The 24020-nt window shown below is 43.8% G+C and overlaps 1 protein-coding gene across 1 annotated transcript; it reads right to left on the bottom strand.

The window, feature by feature from the left end:
• Positions 1 to 3170: 3170 nt before the first annotated feature.
• Positions 3171 to 4552, bottom strand: LOC134805741 (uncharacterized). Its single transcript, XM_063778978.1, has 2 exons — positions 4377 to 4552; positions 3171 to 4096 (listed from the first exon to the last, which is right to left on the bottom strand). The coding sequence occupies exons 1-2, from the start codon at positions 4516 to 4518 to the stop codon at positions 3171 to 3173; spliced, it is 1068 nt and encodes a 355-aa protein (XP_063635048.1). The 5' UTR covers positions 4519 to 4552.
• Between the last annotated feature and the right edge of the window lie 19468 nt (positions 4553 to 24020).

Below are 24020 nucleotides of genomic sequence, written 5' to 3'. Positions count from 1 at the left end.
AACTCTCTAATTTCGCATTCGGCCGGCCAACCGTCTTTAATGTAACCTAAAACTCTGCTTAAAATCGGATCCGAGGCCGTTGAAGTTTTCAATTTGTTATAATCTAACAATAAAGCATCCGCGGCAAAATGCAAATAGGTCTGTTCAGGTATCTGGCCCGCCTCCTCCACCGCTTCATCTTTGTAGGATTTAATTAACCTAGAAAGAGCGTCCGCCGTATTTTTCTCGGTCGAAATGTACTCGATATCGAAATCGTAAGCTGAAAGCACTATCGCCCAACGCTGTAGTCGGCTCGCGGCGGTAACCGGCACTCCGCTGTTTGGGCCAAAAATACTCACCAGCGGCTTGTGGTCCGTACGCAGTGTAAACCTACGACCATAAAGGTATTGGTGAAACTTACTCACGGCGAACACGATTGCTAGTGCCTCCTTATGAATCTGACTGTAGTGCAACTCGTGTGCAGTTAGCGACCGCGAGGCATAGGCCACGACGCGCTCGGTGCCGTCGGGCGCGCGCCGGGCTAGCACGGCTCCAAGGCCGTGCGAACTCGCGTCACAGGTAACAACCGATTGCTGTGAAATATCAAAATGCACTAGCACGTCCGTGCTGACCAGTAACCTCTTAACCTGTCTAAAAGCTGCCTCCTGCTCCTTACCCCAACGCCAATGTACCCCTTTTTTTACTAGCTGGTACAGTGGATGCAAATATGAACTTAAGTTGCGAATGAACTTACCATAAAAATTTACCATTCCTAAAAACGAACGCAATTCGGCTACGTTTTTGGGAGCACTCATTTCTACTATGGGTTTTATTTTATCTGGGTCTACACTCACGCCCTGCTTATCGACCTTGAATCCCAGAAAAGTAACTTTGTCCGCTAGGAATACGCATTTATTTTTTTTTAATTTTAACCCACAATTTTCCAATCTACTAAATACCTCATTTATTGTTTTTATATGCGCGTCTAAGTCCGACCCTGTAATTAATATATCATCTAAGAAATTAAGTACGTTCGGAATTCCCTGCAGAACAGATTGCATCATTTTTTGGAAAATCCCTGGGCTGGACGAGAGCCCGTACACTAATCGATTATATTTAAATAATCCGCGGTGCGTATTTATCACCGTATAACACTTTGACGCTTCGTCTAATTCATACTGATTATAGGCATGCGATAAATCTAACTTCGTAAAATATGTGTTGTTGCTTAAATTTGTAAACAAGTCCTCAATTTTTGGAACCGGGTACCTATCGACCAATAACGCTTTATTCAAGGTAATCTTATAATCAGCGCATACCCTTATACCGCCGTCCGCTTTCCTGGCAATGACAAGAGGAGTGGCCCAGTCGGAGTGGTCGACGGGCTCGATGACGCCAGCCGCCAGCATGGCGTCCAGCTCGGCGTCGAGGCGCGCGCGCAGCGCGTACGGCAGGGGCCGCGCGCGGCAGAATATCGGCTGAGCCCCCTCGCGCACACACAGCGACGCCCTGCCTCCGGTGTACCGGCCCAACGCCTCCTCGAATAACGGCTTATGCCTGGAAAGTACATCCGAAATTAAAGTCTCCTTATCCATCGACCTAACGACAGACCCGTCGTTTATATTAAAATTGTACACTTTAAAAGGTGGTATATTTATACCTAGCTCGGCGAGCCATTGACGGCCTAACAAACTAGTACAACCATTATTAATTACATACAAATCCAAGTTTTTCCTTTTATTCTCGTAAACTACATCTACTTCAAGATAACCGAGAGGCCGGATACCCGAACCATCATAAAACTTAAGTAAAAGTTGACACGGGTGCAAAGTACAGTTAGCAAAATATTTATAATAAGTTGTACTACTTATACACGATATTGCTGATCCCGTGTCCACCTCCATAGTCAAAACCTGATTGTTTACAAGGATAGGAATACACACCGGCTTGTACTGGTTCAACGACATCAAATTCATAACCGCTTCGCCGTCCCTGCCACGCTCGCTCTCCATGAAACCTTCCTGGTCCGCCTCCGCGTCCTGACCTTGCACCCAGTGCAAGCCGGACCTGGCACCACCACCTCTGCCGCTCCAGCCTCCGCGCCATGACCGCCCGCGGTTGGCCGGTCCGCGGCCTCCATTGCCACGCCGATTAGCCCCAAAAGGGCTTCCGTAACTGCTCCCACGCATGACTTGTGGGCACATCCTACGCAAATGCCCCTTAATTTTACACACGTCACACACGTATTGACTAAACTTGCACTCCGTTTGTCGATGATGAGGGTCGCCGCACGACTCGCATACACCACGACCCGCACTGACCGGTTGAATCTTATGCACTGTTTTTACATTATTTTGCTCGCTATTATTATCCTTATCTCCGATCGCATGTGAATCCCGCTCGGCCGCTTCCAGCGTAGTAGCAATCGTAACCGCCTTACTATAAGTCAGTTTTTCCTCTGCAAATAATCGTTGTCTAACAAAATCACTACTTACGCCACAAACAAATTGGTCTCTCATATTATCGTCTAGATTAGCACCAAAATCACAATACTTCGATGCTTTCTTCAATTCTGCCATAAAATTTGCCACTGTTTGTCCGTTACTTTGCCGACATTGACGAAATTTGAATCTTTCGGCGACTACCGACGGTTTCGGTTGTAAATAATTAGCCATTACTTTAATAACTTCGTCGTACTTGCAATCACACGGTTTCTTCGGGCTGCACAGGTTGACCATCAGCTCATACGCGGTGTCCCCTATGCAGCTTATCAGCGTCGGCAGCTTCATGGCATCTTCCACCTTGTTCACCAAAAAGTACATATCCAACCGATCACAATAAGTTTGCCAATTTCCACCATCCATATCGAAGCACGCGACTTTTCCTACGGTTTTAGCCATCTTCCCCGCAAAAATAAACTATCCCATCCTCGTCGCCAATGTTAAATTTGGGATTGGTGTCTAAAGGAAACGCCCGTTCGGTTGACAGATTTATTCCAACTGACCATCGCATGATTATGCATCTACCTACATATAAGTAACCATACATAACAACAGGTTTTACAGATTGAATAATAGGCCCGGTAAACGGAATTGGAAATCCGTATTTTATCCAGTCTAATATGGTCCTATTATTCGTAACATTGACCCAACAATTATAAAAAGCATTAAGCCGACCGGCGTGTACCTGAGTTACTGTCGCGCTTGCGCACGTGGCCTGGTGTAAGCTGTCTTGGGCTGCGGCTGCGCGGGGGTCGGCGCTGCCGGTCTGTAAGCTGCCGGCGTGCTCCAGCGTGGCCCGCCGCGCCCTCGTCGGCTCGTCGGTTGGAAGCGAGCGGGCCTCGTCCAGTTTCCCCGGTACCGAGAGTACGATGGACCTGCAGTCTGAAATGTATTTGAGCTGGCTGGGGTCGTGACTGTCTTTTTAATCTGAGAGCTTTGTTTTTCGATCGCCTTTGATGCCTTAATCTTTTCTGAGAGCTTACTGCTGAAGAGGGTCTCGTCTCTCTCGACATCTTGAATCAGATTGAGAAAGACTTTGTCTAATCCTGGAGTGACCAGTTTTACTCTGGCCTGCGTTTCTGAGTAATGTAGGTCAGATAAAATCCGACATCCGTCAGATAGTATTTTTATCGCTTGTACCTTACTTTGTTTATCATCGGTCGTTAGAAGTAAGGTCATGGCTCTGTTTATAGCAGATAATCCAACGCCTAACTGCTGTTGTTCTGCTTCGATTTTCTTGTCGCGACCTCTTGCTATGTCTGTAACTGCCGCAGAGATTTCGGCATTTAAGGACGGTGCTCTTAATAATTTACAGTTTTCTGGTATACTGTACTCTTTTATGAGTTTGTCCTTGGCTTCTTTGTCCATACCTTTACGTAATATAGGTAACCATCTTTGTGCCAAGTCGGGATGGATATTTTCGCCATATTTTGGAGCATCGTCTGTGGCCTCCCCAAGAGCTGTCAGTAACTCCGCGTCCAGTACAGGGGCTGTCTCAATATCACCTGCCTCCGCTTGAGGTTGCGGTGGCGGTTCTTCATTCGAATTTGGGACAGGCATTTCCAATTCTTCGTTATTTTCAATCACCGGGGCATCGTCGATAATATTTTCGAGGTCTAAAAATAGAAAATAAATATTTTTAATTCGAGGGTAGGCTACAAATGTTTTTACAAATAAAACCCATAAGGTGTTTTAAATATACTATAATATTTATGAGGTAATATTATACACATTGCTATCGTGTTGACTCGCGGCCAACCCCCAAGCTAGTTTTACCTTCGTGACGACTCTCGGCCGCCCCCCAGGTTTATAGTTACCGACGTGGACTCACGGCCCGCGCGGCACTAAATGCATGATATTTGACCACAAAGTGTAAGTTTTTACAAAAATAGTTACACTTACCTGATTTTTCTTCAGAATCTGAAGAATCTGGTAGCACTGGTATAACTCGGCGATTTCGCTTGAGTTTCTTTTCTTGTATTCTTTGAATTTTACGCGTATAATGTGCTATCTTTTCCTCTGCACTACGTTTAGGCATTTTGTAAACGACTTCGAAATAAATTATGATTTTACGTGCGTTCGTTGCCTCGCAAGAATAAAGAATGAGCAATGGCGGCAAGCCTTACTACCCACCAAGGCTAGGTGGAAAAGTGGGGATAGACCTGTTCGAGTTAAAGTTTTTTCTACCCACTTTAAACATGCGATGAGTTGCCTAGTAGGTTAAAGGACTACCTGGTTTTTATATCTGAAGAATGAAGCTTAAGAAATATAAATTAAGTCCACAATGGGTCCATCATACCTGTGCTATTTGGGTCATTCGTCTCCCTCCCTTTTATTGAAAAAATAATTTCAAACTGATAACTTTTTGTCGGTTATTTAGCAACTACATCGATTTTTTGTTTTTTCTTACGTTCTTTATCCTCGTCGCCATTGTGACGTCTAGGTTCTGTTGTATTACAAGGTGATAAATAAAACTCAGTTGGTCAGTCACGTGTGCTCCGCGACCCGCCTGTACGCCATGACAGTTGACAACAGAATGTCGACTTGCAGGTAGTTCGCATTGCACTTTTATTGTATAAACGTCACAAATATACTAAATTATGAACAAATACTGAAGAAACGTAACTTAGTCTTTCCTTTACCAGCGTTAACGTCACATTTTGCCAAAAGAGGAAACAACCAAGATCAAAACTTATAAATTAGGCTAACGAGCCCCATACAACTAACTTGAGCGAACTACAGGACACCACAGCATTGCCTGGACAACGATTCCACCCCCATAATCTGTGAACCCGTACCTCGAGACAACTTTCGTCAATACAAATAACTTTAAGGTACTGTACCAAAATATTCGCAGTTTAAGCAATAAACGACATCTATTAAAATCTACAACTGAAGACGACAAAGATATACAAGCCATCCGTTCCTGTCCTGTGCGGCTTCCACGTGAAAGCGATCCTGGCCGTGTTGTCCTTCCGTGTTGATCTTCGAAGCCACCTCTCATTGCCTCGGCCGTGTCTGCCGCTGCTGCGGCTTCGCCGGTTGCGACTCCGTCTGTTGTTCCTCGGGGACTGGCGGCGGTTGCGACTTCGGCTTCGACGTTCTTGTCCATCATCAGATTTCGATTTTCGGCCACGCTCAGGAGTTTTCAAGCGCCGCCTGGATGTTTTTTTCCTCATGGTCCATAGTCTGGAACTCGAAATCAACACCAGCAATGGAAGAGTTCTAAATCTTTGGATTGTTAATAGTAGACAAATATAAATTGTTCTTATTAAGCTAAATTCAACTGTTTTATTTATTTATTTAATTTACGTTACTGCTTCCGGGGTAGAATGCGGGACGTTTAAAACAGATCTTAAATCCAAAACAGATCCGTATCCCGGTACGGATCCGGAACACAGGCTTTTCGAAACGAGAAAATTCTAGAACTGGTACAGAAACGGAATCTAGAACAAATTCGGGATCCGGCACTGATCCGATACCAATCCGGCACGCATCCGGTTCAGATCCGGCACGAATCCGGCAAATGATATACATGCGGTATTAATCCGGCACAGATCCGGTACCAATCCGGCACAGATCTGGTACCAATCCGGCACAGATCTGGTACCAATCCGGCACGGATCCGGCACCAGTCCGGGATGGATCCGGTACGAATCCGGCATGGATCCGGAACTCATCCGGCACAAATCAGGTATGCATCCGGCACGGTTCCAGTATCCGGCACGGACCCAAATCCAGGAACGCGAGATGGACCCGATATTCGAAACGGGATCCGGAATACGAAACGGGCCGCGTAGCCAAGATGCCAAGCGCTTACGCTCCGTAGCGATCGGAACGCAACTGTCACTGTCGCGCTAATATGGAAGAGTGATATACAGACATAATGCTTTTCGTTGTCGAAGCGACAGCGATTGTAACTCCGGCTAGGTCGGCGGGTCGGTAACTACCAGTAAAAGTATCATTCCTACTTATTTACAGTCTGAGTAGTTTATAATTTCGAAAACACTTAACCCCGCTATATAATACTGACGTATTGATAAGTAATATATTGAAAATATGGTAAAAGTTGTAACCAAATAAGCGGTACATACATAGACTAAAAGAATCCGATCTACACCTGTAAATAATCATAAAGGTATCCGAACTATTCAAAATTAAACGGTGTTCCAAAGGTTTCACGCTACCCGCGATGTAAATGAATGCTTTAATTATATTATGGATAGGCATTACAGCAAACACTAAAAAAAACCTAACTGTTGGTCTTGAAGAGAAAACTTGCAGTATAATGCTCTCGAGTGAACGACTAGGCCGAAATGGGTTTACCCAATTATTTTGTTCTTGATAAAATTAACGGTGTCTTTGTTTCTAAGCGCCCGTTAAACATAAACTTCCTAACATAGGAAATATGAAATGATAATTAATTTCAACTAAACAACAACCAATATAAGTGTTACTAATATATGTATAGGTATATAATTATAATTATTTTACACCACTGTTACTATTGTAACAACTTAATTGGGCAATTAAGATTTAACTCAATCAGTTCTAATATTAATACCTACATAATATAATACATTCAGGAATACCATACTGACTTGTAGGTACTTACCACTTCTGATCTGTAATAAAAATTCCTTCTTTCATAACAGCAATATATTTCCTGATCACAATATTCCGTTACAGTTCAATCTCCAACCACCTCACTTCACAATCGTCCTCCCTTCACCTCTGCCCGTTAACCGCCATGCCAGTCGTCTTTTATTCTTTCTTCCAACTACCTTCTATTTACAAAGGTCAACTATCAATCACGTTACTTTTAAATTTATTAAATTATAGATTACCAATGATTATTCAACTCTTTATTTCATTAAATCTGTTTCTAATAATTAGTAATTTTAATGAATCTTACAGTACTAACTCTGTCGTTCTAATTGAATGTGTCCATGCAAGATTAACAGTGTTAAAATCACCTATTATCAAAAAAATTTCACCTTCATCTGCGTCTAAAATTAACCTTTAGCAATTAAAATAAAACCTTTGTAAGTCTTGTAACGGTAAATCAGGAGGCAGGTAGCAAACACATATATGTAGTTTATTCAATTTATTATTTTGTTGTAATATAGTGAGCCAGATGTCTTCTACGTCCGATTCCCATTGCTCTTGGCGGACCGCATGGATATTTTTTTTTACAGCAATAAGGGCCCCGCCCCCCTCAGCTTTCCTTGACTGAGTTGTTTCGCGATCACGTCTATAAACATTGTATCGGTCTTCGAAAATCTCGCCATCATAAACACCTTTATTCAAGTTTGTGTCGGTTAGACAAATGTAGTCATAATTAGAATTTAGCATACTTAAATAAAACTCACATAACTTGGACCTGATTCTATTCACATTTTGATAAAAAACTAATGTCATAATTACTAAATTCTATAAATACCCAAATACACAAACATTGAGAAAAGAGAATCAATTACTTTTATTCACAATATTTATCATTAGTTAACATATTACAATATTTTAATAATTTGAAGCTACCTAACATATAAAATAAACCAACAATTGTAAGTCCTTATGTACTTGAAATAGGGTTCAAAAACTGATAACTGTGTCGCACGTGTGTACGCAATTGCTGTTTATCAATATAGGTAGGTACTTACATGGGACGTACAGCATAGGTATATTGAGACGCGAGCTAATATAAAAATAAGATCAGCCAAATAGGTAAATTCTATCTTATGCACTCGGATATAAAGAGTTCTTTAAAATTTAGGAACTAAGGTAGATGTAATATATTAAATACAACCTACATTATGTAGTGAAAATCCATACTTAAATATAATCTTTATACACTGTATAAAATGTGACATGTAATTTATATTATCAATAAATATTATGATTATGATTATAAGATCCATAACACACACGTAATTAATATCAGCTTATAAATTGCATCATTTAGTACCTAAGTTGTTTTGGTGACTGATTTTCTGTGTGTGATTTAGATCCCATACCCAAGTTATTAAGTGTATCCAGGTTTTTTACAAACACAGAAGGACTGTTATCATCTTTACGAATATATATCCGAGCATATGTCACCCATACGTATTTATAGTTATTGTTTTTACACCACTTCCGTGCAACGCTATGAAGTTGCTTGCACTCAGGTGAGAGATGCTCTGATAAGTAGATCCTCTCGCTGGTCCCGGTCAGTCCGACGTGGGTCGTGTTTAGTGCATCATCGGGATGCGCTTTGTTATAGCGGTAATAAGCCGATAATAATGTGTCGCGCAACCGAGGTGATGAAAGTGAGACAAGTATGTTACGAGGGCGATTAGAAGCTGGATTTATTTTCGCCACCCGGCGGCAGGCGCTGACTTCGTTATCAGTCACTGGGACCTGCAAGGTACTGCACATTTTCTTAAATATTGACCATACATTCTCCGCGCGTTTTTCTGGAACTGCCTGTATTTCAATATTGAGACTACGTGATATGTTTTCAATGTTAGTCAGTTTAGTTTTCAAAATTTGCAACTCACACGTTAAATGCTCGTTTTGAGTCTCAAGCCGTTTTATTGCCTCTTCCTTTAAGGCTAGGTTGCATTTAAAGTCGAGTCGTTTTGCTCCTCCGTTATGAAGTCGGTAGTTTTGGTGAAATCGTTTTGTAATGCTTGCTTTGTGATTGCCATCTCCGTAGCAACCATTGCCTTTAGGTCACTTCTTAAGGCTTCCCTTAAACTACACATGAGCGTAGACGTAGGTGAAAGTTTCTCGTCTAATAGTCTGCTGATGCTCTCCAAAGTGACAGGTTTCGTGTTATTGCCTGGCCCGCGGAGGGCCGACGTTGTGGGTGGGCTCGGCTGTAGATTATCATAAGACATATATGTTCATGGATTCTGACATGGAAACACTGTGACGAGCAGACGGAGTCGCAGGAGTATGTTCGTTTACCCTCCGCCTTGTTACGTTGCCACAAGATGGACAATTGAGTGCTGCTAAGTGGTCTTTATTTAATGCTGAGATACGGCTCGGTGTGATATTTAGGCATTGGTAGCAAAATGCCAACTTGCATAAGTTGCACTCTAAATAATTGCCTCCTTCAATAGTGTTGATGCAACCCGCGTAATTCATCCTTTCCCCTCAATATTGGGTAATGAAACTGAAAATATGATGTTATTTACATCTATGTGCAAACGAGTAACTTGTATGCAACGATAACGGTGTTTAATTATTTACATTCGAGGGCACAGCTGATTGTCACTTTTCACTAGGGTGACCCTTGACTCGAAACAAAACACCACTCAATTTCTCACTACTCACTTCTAACTACTAAATGTAATTATGTTTTTATTTTTTATAGTGTAATCACCGTAATTTTCTACTGTTACAATATAGAATTTAACACTTTACGTCCGTAAATGATTTTTTAGAAAATTAGTTAACGCTCTCGCGATGTTGACGTTGCGAGCGAGCTACCCGCTTTTCCGGATGGAAGGAACGTGATCAGTTAGGCTCTCGATGTGCGTTTCCCAGCTTGCAGCTCTGTGCTCGCTGAGTCTTACCCTTAACAGTCGCTCGAGACTATTGAGCTCAGTCTTGACCGACTGATCCCTAGTCCTTTGCCACTGTTTCCTGTACCAGCGCTTTTTCTCCAAAAGCGCTTGAAGCGGCCTCGGGAGCGGCTTGCGCCGGTCCGAGGGCGGGATGATGCGGGTGGCCTCGTCGAGGGCCGCCTTGATGTCCCCGGTGATTGTGGCTGCTGCTGCGTCGACCTCTTCTGCGGTCGATATAGGACCTGTACGGGGAGAATTTACCATGGCTTCTGTGAAAGCCGTCCAGTCGTAGCGGCGTCCGGGTCCCTTGCTGAGTCTCGTTGTCGCCTCGTCTGCGATGGTCAGGAGCACCGGCCTGTGGTCGGATGAGAGATCGTATAGAATACCTGGTGCCTCATGAGTAAGTCGACTCCGCGAGAAATCGCAAAGTCGATTGTGGTGCCGCTACAGAGCGGGTCGGCGTCGTGGTAGTGTGTGGGCTCGTATGGCCCGCCCACTACCAGATCGAGGTCCTCCACGATCTGGTAGATGGTGTTTCCCGGACGAGTTCCAAGCGGGGTGCTCGGCGTTGAAGAGCCCGGCCAGGATGGTCGGCACGGGGGAGTCCACCAGCAGCCGCTTGTCGCGCATCTCTGCCGGCCGGCAGTGTCCGCAGAGCCTGTAGATAGCAAACAAACGCAGGTTATGCCTTTGTAGTTTGATATCTATCCCCAGTGCGGATAGCGAGATTGGCTGCTCGATATCCACCGGTTGGTGGATGATTCTCCTCTTGACGATGATTGCGAGGCCTCTGTATGGGCGCCCGGTTTCGGGGTTCGCCTGGTCGAGGCGGTACACGATGTACCCGCTGGCCGAGAGCGTCATTGACGCTTTTATAACAATAATTGGTTTTAGATTAAATTGTCTTAAAGGGCCTCTGCGCTGTTGGCTTCGGCCCCACGCACGCCTCCCAAAAGTCCGGGACCCCATGGTCCCGAGATCTGGAAAGGACAAACAAATAATAATAATAATATATTTTTATTCAAGCAACATGGCTCATAAGGCTGTGAAACATAAAAAATTAAAATTACAATTAAAATTAAAATACAAAATTGCTTAATTTAAGGTATTACCTACTAAAATATAATTGATTTGAGGGAAACATGTCAAAAAATAAAATATTAAAAATAATAACAATTAAAATATAATTAAACAATGATTTAAATAATAATATGTCAAAAGAATATTAACATGCCTCCCGACAAATCAACCAATACTTATTTCTCCCATTTTTTGAGACACTGGTGCATGCAATATAATAATAAATTCACTATAACTATAACTGTACATTTGTTTATTTATTACTGCGTGCGTGTATCAGGCAGCAGTTATTCAAATACAGGCAGTCAATCCTGTTTCCTAACATTCTCAGAATGCTGTTGGAGCTGGCCCTCACTCTGCGCACAAGGGATGTAGCTCGCTTGCGCATGGTGGTGTAGAAGCAAGACACTCGCGCCTCCGCGAACATCCCCGATGCACTACAGAATTTGGGCAGCCCCATCAGCACTCTGAAAGCGTTGTTATATTGAACACGCAGAGCGCTGTACCGTTTATGAGTATAATCAGCCCACAGGTTGCTTGTGTAGAAGGTCGTACAGTAAGCCCTAAAAAGGGTGACTTTTACATCTTTGGAGCAATGAGCAAACCTGCGAGCTATCATATTAGCTCTGACGGACAACGCTCTGCGTTCGCGTTCGATATCTACGTCATCCTTAAGGTCAGAGGTTACCATGTGTCCCAAATATTTAAATTGATCCACTATTCGTAGCGGATGACTATTTAGTTTGACACTTGGAAACTTGGGTGTAGCCTTACCCCTTAAATACAACGCATTCGCTTTTGTTTACATTATACAGCAAACCATGGCTAGAAGCGTATTTCTCACATATCGAAATGAGCTTAGCCAATCCGCAGGCCGAGGCACTCAGCAACACCATATCGTCGGCGTAGCTCAGATTATTTACGCAAACTCCATCGATATGGCAGCCGATACGGGTGTTACTGAGCTCCTCTACCAGTGCATTAATATATAGATTGAATAGCCTCAGTGAGGTTAACCCACCTTGGCGTACACCACATTCCAGGTCATATGGCTGAGAAAAGGAGTCCGACCATCTGACGACATTAACCTGGTTGTGGTACCAGAATTTAAAAATTCCACGAATGTCAGCTGGCAAGTTAATGTCGTCAAGTTCTGCCACAAGATGTTGTAGTGCACGAGGTCGAATGCCTTGGAAAGGTCTAAGAAATAGGCATAGACAGCTGTCCGGCGGTCTGTGTAGTACCTAACGGTCTGTTTCAATGCCAAGATAGCGGATTCAGTCGACAGGCCTGGTTTGAATACAAACTGATAACGTGAATTTTCAAACATCTGTCTAGTTGGCAATTGAGCAGACCGTCCAGCACCTTTTAGCCCTCGCAGATCAGCATGATGTCGACGTCCTGGCTGTGAAGAAAAGTACGGAGATCATTAAGTTTACCATTTAATGACTGCGCGTCCCAATATACAACCCTTAACTCTTTCTCCTTTAGGCCGTAAGAGAGAGTGCAGCTGGCGAATAACTTGCGTTATTGCTGAGAGGGTGAGCTAAGCCTGATTTTGGTCAGGCTTAGACAGAGACTTAATGGCTAATACCAACTCGTCCAGCGTTGGCCTCAGGGACATAGTTACCGCAGTTTGCAGCGCGTTAGCTATGTCTCTGTGCAACGCTGCGGTGTCGAGCGCGGGGGGCGCTGCGGGCTGCGTCGCTCGGGGCTCCGCTTACGATATCCTCTGCGGTTTGGGTTGTGGCTGCGTCCGTCCTCGGGGTCCGGTTGTCCGCTGCCTCGGCTGGTTGGCGGGTGCCATGAGAGAACCTGTGGAAGAATCCTCCACCAGGTTCGATGAGTCCGAGGCCCTAGTGTCGGGGCCTCGCTGCGGGCGGCGTGTCGGCGGTCGGCGTGTGTAGGAGCGGGTGCCTCCTCTCCAGTTGCGCAGCTCCTGCAAATAAATCTCACACTGCTTGTGGTTGCCTGGGTGGTCCATCAAGCAGTCAAATAACAAGATAAGTATTTATGTTTGGATTGTTTGGTTTCGAGCGGGTGATGTGAGAAGAAGTCAAACATCTTATGTGTGATAGTATAAGAACGTATATTCTCTAAATGCCTGCCTATATATACACGTTAGGTTGCGCTGACACAAGCAATATGCGTTTATGTCGCAGTAAACCAAAGCGTTACTGCTAAACACTAAAAGTGGACATTTACCACATTACACCTCCCCCGAAAGTTCCTCTCACCGCCGGGGTGGCAGAAGAAAAAATTTAAACGCATGTTACTTGTTTAAATTTTTTTCTGAAATCAAAAAAAAAACAATAAATTGTGTAGGTATAATGGAAACAATCTTGATTTAGCTTGATTTTATGTGTCGTATTAATGTCGTAGTCCTTGTAAAAAAAAATATCGTTACCTTTTAATCGTTACCTTTTGCGCACGTAGCTGGCTCGTCCCTCGGGCGTGTGCACTGGTGCGACAAGTGCGGCAGCGCGCACTTTACGCAGCGCACCGGTCGGTGGCATCCCTGCGAGCAATGCCTAAATCCCTGGCACCGATAACATTGCGGTGGCCCGGGTTTACCTCTCCAAGGTTCGACACGAACCTTGGTGTTGATGTCGGCAATGCTGGTGAGTTCGAGAAAACCTGGGTTTTCTCGCTCCGTCCCGTCGAGTTGGACGAAGAAGATGGTGCCTCCTCGTCCTCTGCCTGTGGAGATAATCGTGCGTGCGATACTGAATACCCCTCTCTGGCACAGGCGTCCTTCACGTCCTGCACCGACATGGTTGACGGCAGGCCGCGGATAGCGGCCTTCATCGGCAGGGTCGACTTCTCCGGGTGCTTGACGAACTGGATCCGGGGGTTGAGCGCCTGCTCCTTGCAGAGGTAGGAGAATACCAATCGGTATTCCTCTGCGGTCCTGGGGTAGAACCGTACCCCGGTCGGTTCGGCGTTCTCGGTTTTGGCCTCAAAACCGAGGCGTTCGTTGATGGCCTTCAGGTGGCGGCCCGCGTCTGGGAAGACCTCGACCAGGATTTGGGGCGGTTTGGCCCTCTTGGCTGGCGGCTGTGGCTGCTGCTTCTTGTGGGCAGTGAAGTATCGGCTTTAGGTGGTGCTGTTTTGGCTGCGGCCGCGTACGTGTCGGTTTCTACTACCGGGGTAGGTAGCAAAACCTTGCGTGGCGGGGCCTGGTGACAGCCACCGGCGGTGGGTGTGGATGGAACGGCAGTGTCCATCGGTTGCTGCTGCGAGACCTGTGGGCAGACGACGGGTTGCGTAGGACCGCGCGACACAGGAGTGATGCGGTTACATTCCCGCTTCTCCTCCTGTGCCGGCGGGCTGTCCTCCTCCTGTCGCCTCTTCTGTTGACGCGCCCCAGAGTGCGTCAACAGGGTTGAGAGAAGCGCCGCCTCGAGCGGACCGAGGGTACAGCTGTCTAGCGATCCCCGAGCTACTCTATCGAGTTTCTCGAATATCGCCATCCAGGCGTCCCCGGTCATCTCGAGGCCGGGCTGTGGCCGGCAAGGCGACTGGCGGCGGCGTTGTTGTGAGTTGGCCGGCGTGGTGAGGTTGCCGGCCGGCTGCGACGGCAGCGGGCTCGCGGCACGTGGTGAATATCTAACACGTGGTGTTAGATCAAGCGGCGTTAAATCGCCACGTGATAAATCACCACGTGTTAGGTCCCCGTTGTCAGCTGTCTGCTCCGACTCCCCGTTCACAGGCGACTCAGAGTTGCGCTGGTCCTTAGCGTCTGAGCCCTCGCTGGAACCTTCCACGAGTCTACAATGTCAATGTACTCTTCCGAGCCACTGCTTGACATTGTTGACCCCGTGTAGCTCCCATACGCGGGCAGACGCTTTGGAAAGTTGCTGTCTGGTTCGCCCGCGAAACCGGCGAGCAGGAGCAGGTCAGCGACCGGGGGCTCCACCACCTGCGCCGGAGCCGCTGCTGCTGCTGTGTCCTCCTCCAAAACGGCCTCCGTTACCTTGGTAGGCGTCCTGCGGCGAAGGCGTGTGTGTGCGGCGTCGGTGTGTTGACCTGAAATTAACAACAGTCGTGAGTACAGGCTGGTATGGCTAGCGCCGGATGTGTCCGGGCTCTCGCCCCGCTTGTGGTTTGAGTTGTCACCGTTAGGTATCCACCAACAAACGGCCTTACTCATATCTCGAATATCTGTACGAATAGCATTATAATTACTTCGGACAAAAGTTTTAACATAAAATTTACTACAAATTTGGTTATGTTTATTTTTACTCTACAATCAATAATTTAGGAGCTACAGGCTGTTAAAGTTAAATAAGAGATACAAAATAGACGATTTAAGTAAACGTCGTTTTTTTGTAATTGTTCATCATAAATAAACAAAATAATTTAGAGTAAGCAAGCTAAGCAACCTGCTGATAAAATATAAAAAAATAGGCCATGAGCATGTCGGGCCATGCTCAGTGTAGGGTTCCGTAGTTACCCGTCTGTCAAAATAGACTATTTGCCAAAACTCAAAAACAGGTATACCGATTAGGTTTGCTATAATTTTCCTTGAAAGTCTTTATTAAGCTATGTTTTCACGATTTTTTTCATATTTTTTGGACCTATGGTTCAAAAGTTAGGGGAACTAAAGGGTAAAACACAACTTTTTTTCTTTCAGATCGATTATTTCTGAAAATATTAAGATGATCATACAATGGTTCTTGAAGACCCTTATTCATTTTAAAAGACCTATCCAACGACACCCCATACTATAGGGTGGAAGCGAAAAAAAATTTCATCCCCACTTTAATGTAGGTAGGACAGCCACCATAAAAAAATATTTTTTTGCTCCTATCTCGTGAGAGTAAAAATACGTACATGGACGACATGTTGATTGCCCTCGACTAGGGCTTGCAATTCGAATATTCGAATATTCGAATATGTCGAATATTCGACCTGTTTTGATATTCGAATATTCGGCCGCTCAGGTTTCGAATATTCGAATATTTTTTATTACTAGGTAAAATCTATTTTCATCCGTTATAGTTACAGTTTCTGTGTATTTTGCCGGGTATTAACAGTGAATGAGGAACCGTAGGTACCCAAATGCGAAGGAAATAATGTTTTTACTGTATTCCTCTCAATAGGCTTCGTGAATACAGTTAAACCTAAGAACCTAACTCAATTTCAAAGGAAACGAAATCAAAAAGTATGTTTTATTACGGTGCGGCTAATGCTTTTTCTAGGTACAAGTAACTTTACGTAAGTTTTAAGATAAAGGGTCATTTTGTTTATTGAGTAAAAGCGTACCTTAAGCGAATATTCGAAGTCTAAACCTTGCCCTTTATCGCAATTCACAAATTTGATCATACCAAACCTACCGAACTAGGTAATCTAACCATGCACCTTTAGCTAACGAATGATCCACCCCGTAGTCAGCCAACTTTTTCCCTTAAATATTCCAATACCAATTATATAACTTATTATATAACAGCCGACCATTAGGAATCAAGACTAAACTTGCCAAGACTAATAAAGTCAATAAAGATTCAAAATACACTGGAATTAAAGGCCATTTTACAGGCTTCTTAACGACAAGAAGTTAATTTAAATCAGAAAATGATTAGTAATTACCTACTAAAATGTTTTCTCTCTTACATACGTGTTTGGATGGTTAAAGTTATATTAATTCACGCAACGACGCATTTATAATAAAAAGTTTTATCAAGAAATATTGAAAATGTCTAATTTTTGCGTTTTAGGTACTTACTTGCTTTTATAAACGTGGGTATTTCAGAGTAGGATGATAAAATCTAGTCAATAAGTGGATTTCTGCAAAATATCATTAATTTTAGCAATATGTGAAAAAAGCTTTTGAATAAAACGATAATAAACCGATTTTTCGTTCCTTTTCTTATTTTTTTTAAATATTCGAATAATTATTCGAATATTCGAATATCTCGTCAGAAAAAGTCGAATATTCGAATACCTGAAAGTTTCGAATATTTGCAAGCCCTACCCTCGACACGTCAGAGGAGCACGCCAGACGCGTAGTAAACGATATTTACGAGCTAAACATGCGCGCGTCCTTCGAACTCCGCGGGTTCGCTTCAAACCATCCTGCGGTAATTTCTGACGTAGTTAATAGCAAAGAGGAAACGTCTTTGTTAGGCGCGAGCGAGAGCGAACGTACCTTAGGTTTGAAATGGAATCACAAGCGTGACACCTTAGGTTTCAACGTGAACTTTCGTAATACGCCCGAAGACGTACTTAACGGTCAGAAATTGCCAACGAAGCGACAGGTAACGAGTAGCGCGATGTCAATATTCGATCCAATCGGTTACGTAAGCCCCATATCCGTCTTAGGCAAGGCGTTAATGCAGGAGATATGGAGGACATGAATCGGTTGGGACTCGCCTATACCCGTCTCACTCGCACCCGCCTGGCGATCGTTCATCGATAACGTACAACAATTACGAGACTTAGAGATTCCGCGACACGTGACCGCATTTAATAGGGAGGCATATATGCATGTTTTTTGCGACGCGAGCGAAAAAATATATGCCGCGGCCGTGTATTTAGTTAGCATCAACCCCGAGGGAACTAGAACTTCCGCGTTAGTAGCCGCTAAGGCCCGCGTTTCGCCTCTCCGGGTAGTTAGCATTCCGAGGATGGAATTGCAGAGCTGCGTACTAGCTACTAGATTAGCGGAAACCATAGTCAAGGAGTCAGATTACGTAATAAAGGACAAGTATTTTTGGTCTGACTCCAAAACGGCGCTCACGTGGATACGTTCGGACCCACGTAGGTATAAAACGTTTGTAGCACATAGGTTAGCAGAAATCGAGAACACTACCGAATACGCTTGAAGCTGGAATATAAAAGCTCCATAAGAGCTGTATAAGCGTCTTTTCAGCTTTTATAACTCTTAAATGGGCACAAATTAGGCAGCCTTAAGTTCACATAGCTACTTAAGAGCGTTGTAGCAGCAATTTAACGGAATTATAAGGGGTAACAGGAGTTATAAGAGGTGTATATTGACTGGGTAAGAGACCACCAGTTACCCTTTATTCAGCTAATATGTCACATGTGCGCCCTAATACCGGGAAAGATTGACGTTGGGCTGAATAAAAGATAATTTATAACATACTTTTACACCTCTGCCATAAAAATCAGCTATTATATTTAGTATAGTGACGACGAACGCAGAGGTGAACATATTTATATTGAAGCAAAAACGTTAAGCGCAACGACACCATAAGTCATTTTGTTAAAGTGTTTAGTTAAATGATTGTACATGATCTTTTATATATTAATGCGAGAAAGATGTTTGGGAATGCAAGTTTATTGACATTATATATGTACATTATCTAAGAAAATTTCAGTGCGCCACGAAAATAATCAGTATTTATTTAAATTAATGATATAAATAAGCTATGTGTAAAAACTATTTCAGTGGTTTGGACAGAATTATGAGATAAAAAGTTAATAATACGTTATAGGAAGTACTAAATTAATGATTTAGGTTAAGAACTCAGGCACAAAACCTTATTGTTACCCTTAAAAGTTGGAAAAGTAATTTCAATTTTGTAGGTTATATACAATAAAATGGCGGTCAATGTTAAAAAGCAACGTGAACCGTTAAAATTCTTATATGCAGCATACGACTGTATATCTGATAAAGATACTTAAGTGAACCACTATAAAGTCCAAGTCGTTATTTCGATACACTAGTGAACCTCTAAACAGTTATAAGGCATCTTGTGAACGTTTTAACAGCCGCTATGCAGACAGTCCCAATGGTAGTATAATAGGCTGCTTAGCGGTAAACATGTTCAGCGCTCAGCCGTATTATGCGCCACATGTGTTCGATTATACGTCTATTGGTTTCATAATAGTTCACTCGTTCTCCCTTATAACAAGTCAGCGAAATAAAAGCTGCTTTAGCGGTAAACATGTTCAGCGATAAGCTGTATTATGCGCCCCATGTGTTCCATTATACGTCTATTGGCTTCATAATAGTTCATTCGTGCTTCCTCAAAAAGTCAGAATAATAAAAGCTGCTTAGCGGTAAACATGTTCAGCTATAAGCTGTATTATGCGCCCCATGTGTTCCATTTATACGTCTATTGGCTTCATATTAGTTCACTCGTGCTCCCTTAAAAGTCAGCGTAATAAAAGCTGCTTAGCGGTAAACATGTTCAGCGATAAGCTGTATTATGCGCCACGTGTGTTCCATTATACGTCTATTGGCTTCATAATAGTTCATTCGTGCTTCCTTAAAAAGTCAGCGTAATAAAAGCTGCTTAGCGGTAAACACGTTCAGCGATAAGCTGTATTATGCGCCACATGTGTTCCATTATACGTCTATTGGCTTCATATTAGTTCACTCGCGCTCCCTTAAAAGTCAGTGTAATAAAAGCTGCTTAGCGGTAAACATGTTAAGCGACAAGCTGTATTATGCGCCACATGTGTTCCATTATACGCATATTAGCTTCATAATAGTTCACTTGTGCTCCCTTAATAAGTCAACGTAATAAAAGTCCACAATTACCTCTTTATTCAGCACATGGCGTAATTTTATCCACTAAACAGACCTTATAACGGCTAAAGCATTTGATAACCCTTAAAGCTGTATAGGGTCGTAGCAAATATACCTTTATATCACTCTTTGCGTATTAATCGTAGTTTTCAGAGCCGTAATGCAGCTTTTAATCAGCCCTAAGCTATATAAATATCACTGAGATCTATTATACAGCTGTAGGACCACGAGTGTGCTCTTATAAGTGTCTTAATACGCACAGAGCGTTAGATAGAACTAAAAGTGAGTAGTTATAGAGCTATCTGTGCTACTTGGGTTAGAGCTTGCCGCCTCACTTTCGGCATCCTCCATGATACTTTCCTTGCGCAGAATGATAGCGCGACGCGGCACGCCTACAGTGCTTTACTCTGACAACGCCACCAACCTCTACGGCGCAGAGAGAGAACTGGCAGAGGCCAAGAAGACGCTGCCCGACACTTTAAAGCCATTTTTGATCGAGCGAGCCATAACCTGGAAAAAGATACCGCCTGGCAACCCTTCCGCCGGCGGTGCATGGGAATGGCTCGTAGGCAGCGTGAAAAGGTCACTAAAGGTAACACTCAAAGAGAGAGCACCTCACGAAGAAGTTCTGCATACATTACTGCTGGAAGCCGAGCACATAGTCAACTCTCGACCGTTGACACCAGTGAATCCAGACTTAGACAGCGAAGCCCTGACGCCGAACCATTTTCTCATCGGTCGATCGAGCTCCATGTCACTACTGGGCATCTTCACAGACGTGACTATGTCACTTTCGTCATGGAAGACAGCGCAGAACTTAGCCGACCATTTTTGGAGGCGCTGGCAGCGAGAATACCGACCCAGCCTCCTCCCTCGGCCCGGTGCTCATCAGAACGTGAAGAAACTACACATAGGCGACGTAGTCATCGTAGCGGACAGCTCCATGCCACGAGGAATATGGCCTAGAGGCGTAATCGCACAAATCTTTCCCGGCCCTGATGGCCACGTAAGAGTAGCCATTGTTCGCACCCGCGCAGATGACGTCCGTCGCCCAGTTTCCCGGCTTATACCTATATACTCCTCGCAATCAGACGGTGTTGACACTCGTGGGGGAGATAGTGGTGTATAGCTAGTTTTTAATCATACATGTTTAGTTTTAATCGTTCTTATATGTTAATCTACTTTTGTGTGTTTATTTTATTGTACTAACTTGTGTCTATTTTTTATCAATTTTATTATGTTATGTGTGTAATTTTAAGTCTAAATTGTTCCCCAATAAATTGCATACCCTTTTTCCTTAATTACGAACAATATGTAATAAACTAAGCTTATTGGTTGAATAAAACAATTACTTACTCTGCACGTAACACCCACCCCTTGAGTAGGCGTGGCCTAGAGTACCTACGGTGGGGATCGCGCCGAGCGCGCCTATATATACGCGCCCACCCTGGATGCTCGTCACTCACTCATCAACAGCCACAGAGGCACCAGCCTCCCAACACTCTCCAAGTTTTCTTATAACCAACAAATGTGTTTTCATTAAACACCCTACACATCCCCGGTAATGGTGCGGTAATCTGGAGGTAGCCTGCAAGCCAGCCAGCGTGTTCCAGTCGCCGTGTACGGGTTCTTCTCTTCGGAATCTGCGAGCCCACAGCACAGTAACTACGCTCGACAGGGAGCGTTGCTCGACCGCCTGGGTTCGTGCTCAAAAGACACCGTGTTCACTACAGTTCGCGATCTGTTAGCGGGTCTACGGTTTACGCGTTTGGCCGCAGTACTAATTTCGTTGAGAAACTCAGATAATGCGGCTAAGCCGGGAGTTTCCGAATTATAATATAGTATAGGCAGACATACTTGGCCCATTCGTAACGCACTATCAGATTTAATTTGTCCACTTGAAACGTTCTATTTTACAAGGTAAATAAGATTTACAAAGCTCCGGCTTGTTCAATAAAGCATAGCACGTTAGCACAAAAAATAAAATTAACTTAATTAGTAAAAATGTGGTGTCAAAAATTGCTTGCTGGAGGAACCTATTTTGGGAGATAAAAAGCGAACAAATTTATATTTAAGGAACTTTATTTATTACTAAAATCTTGCCTATGCAATGTTAGTGGCTTAATCTAAACTTATGACCGCTGTGTGAACCTCTAACTTGATTTGACGACACCTAATGGTAGAACTTAGCTCAGTGGACGGCGGGGCCGCTTAATAGGTCCAGAATAAAGCTTCACACAGAATTCTACTTATTTAAGAACTAAATTATCGTAACTCTAAATTCGATGTACCAGGATTTTCAAAAGTCTTTATGCTACTTTAATGGTTGCTCATAGTTTTAAATTCACTCTACACTTTACAGCTGGTGCTGATGCCCTACAAAATTAAAACATGGAAAGGACCGACCTCAGGATGAAAACCTTCCTCAGACGCTGCGGGGTGTCAGGCTGGTTTCCCCGAGAAGGCTAGAAGCTGAGCGGAGATGTAGAGCTCAGGGGCCGCGCACGTGGTACCAAGACGACGTGGCAGAGGCAGATGGGATGCTTAATTCCTCGATCCAGGAGGTCTCCCAAACAATATTCTTAAATTGACTTCCAAGCTTTTGAAATGATGAAATAAATTTAATTTAAATTTAATTTAAATTCCCGGCTCCTGTAAACCGAGAAAAGGTTATATTAGCCGATGCCCTTTATGGCCGCTAGAGAAGAAACGAAACAATTGTAAATTTAGCTCACCGCACTGAAAGCTGCTAAGACTTCTGGCGGAGCGCTCCCTTCCCTCGAGCAGGAGTCACTCTGCAAAGAACCAAAACCTGGTTAAGAACAAACCCACAACGTTTCGCGCCATTGTGGAGTTGATCACCACGAAATTTAATTAGTACTCACTCAGTGGAGCTTCCGAAGGACTCAAGCCGTTTCCATCTTTCAGACCACCATGTCGAAAGTGTGGTCTTCCCATGAATTGTGCTCTTGCGAGCGAGTGTCCCCAGAGGGGTTCCCAAATCAAATGTGCAAATCATTCTCGAATGAACTCCTCCAATATGGAGGTCCCTGAGGGCCTAACAAAAGTAGGGTGGCAGTCCCTTGAAGACACAAATCCTTCGAAAATTCTATCTGAATTGTTTAGACAATTTCACTCCTGAGCCTAAGAAATATATTTTTGTCATTAAATCTAATATTGTTTCATTCCAGAGCCACTTTGTAAGTCTGTAATTTCTATGTTTTGTTTTATATCAAAATTATTTTTTACCTGAAAAAACATACCTAAATCATACAAAGTTTTCCTGGAGTGACAATATAAATATCTCAAGTTTTATTTATTTTTACTCGTATGACAACCCCGACAACAGATAAGCATCTAGAGGTGCATCTGAATGCAACAGATTATGCAAAGAAGTGCAATTAATATAGTTCGTTTCGGACACTGTTAAAAACGTTGAAATAAGAAAAAGTATTTTTCTTTTGATTATGAATCATCTCAATAATACTTAATACAAATTTAGAAAAATGTACTACGTTACACACTATTCTGTTCACTAGTTCAGGCGCGTGCAAATATTGTTCTTGACGCAATGATTTTATGGTGGCGACGGCGTTCGCGATATGCGCGGCGAATGACGAGATATTCGCATTGTCTTCGGACAAACGCAGCATGCGTTTGATATTATGTAGCTCCGTAAGTACAATTTCCTCGGGGTCGCCAAATTGCCGTTCGAGTGCTTCCATAATTTCGTATGGATCCTGAACCGTGTACATAATTGATTTTACGGTCGTCCGGGCCTCGCCGTTAAGTGCGCGCCTAATCCGTCTTACGTTATTGACGGCACTAAACATGGGCGACGTGTCCTCGAACTATGCCCTAAATGATATCCATTCGGTGATATCACCGCCGAATGCGGGTAACTCTAGCGGTTTATGATACATTGGCGCGTAGGTACCGTGCGGTACCTCTAAAAATCGCAGTTGCGGTTTGCTAGCCCGGTCGGCGGCGGCACGCTGCGCGGTCTCTTTCGGCGGCGGGATTTTAACGTTTTCACTCGCGATCTCGCGCTGTAGCCTAGCTTGTCGTTCTACCCAACTTCTAGTTCGTGCGTCGGCTTCGGACGCGACACTGCCGCTGACAGACTGCGCCTTAACTTGGGCAATCTGCAGCTTTAACTTGGCAGTATCGGACTCTGCCTTAGCGACGACTAGAGCGGCTTTCCGGCACCTCGAAACCTAACTTCCATTTCCTACTTAAAATCTTTAATATGCCACGACCCAATTGGGTGACCATCCAGCCTTTCAAGCTCATAAACCAAAGGAGATAAAACCTTTTTAACCCTGCACGGTTCATACTTAGGTGCGAGTTTTGACATAACAAACTTAGAGGCGTCACTTTGCGTGTAAGTACGCTTGTGAACAA

Source organism: Cydia splendana, unplaced genomic scaffold (assembly GCF_910591565.1).
Source record: "Cydia splendana unplaced genomic scaffold, ilCydSple1.2 scaffold_57_ctg1, whole genome shotgun sequence".
Taxonomy (NCBI): domain Eukaryota; kingdom Metazoa; phylum Arthropoda; class Insecta; order Lepidoptera; family Tortricidae; genus Cydia; species Cydia splendana.
Note: the sequence above shows the minus strand (reverse complement) of the source record. Positions and strands in the feature narration are given on the sequence as shown.

Excerpts from the sequence above, each read along its gene's own strand:
- LOC134805741 (XM_063778978.1), bottom strand. The coding sequence starts at position 4,518 with ATGCCTAAACGTAGTGCAGAGGAAAAGATAGCACATTATACGCGTAAA. Across the intron at positions 4,097-4,376 it reads TGAAGAAAAATCAGGTAAGT|ACCTCGAAAATATTATCGAC; the intron begins GTAACTATTTTT and ends TTCTATTTTTAG.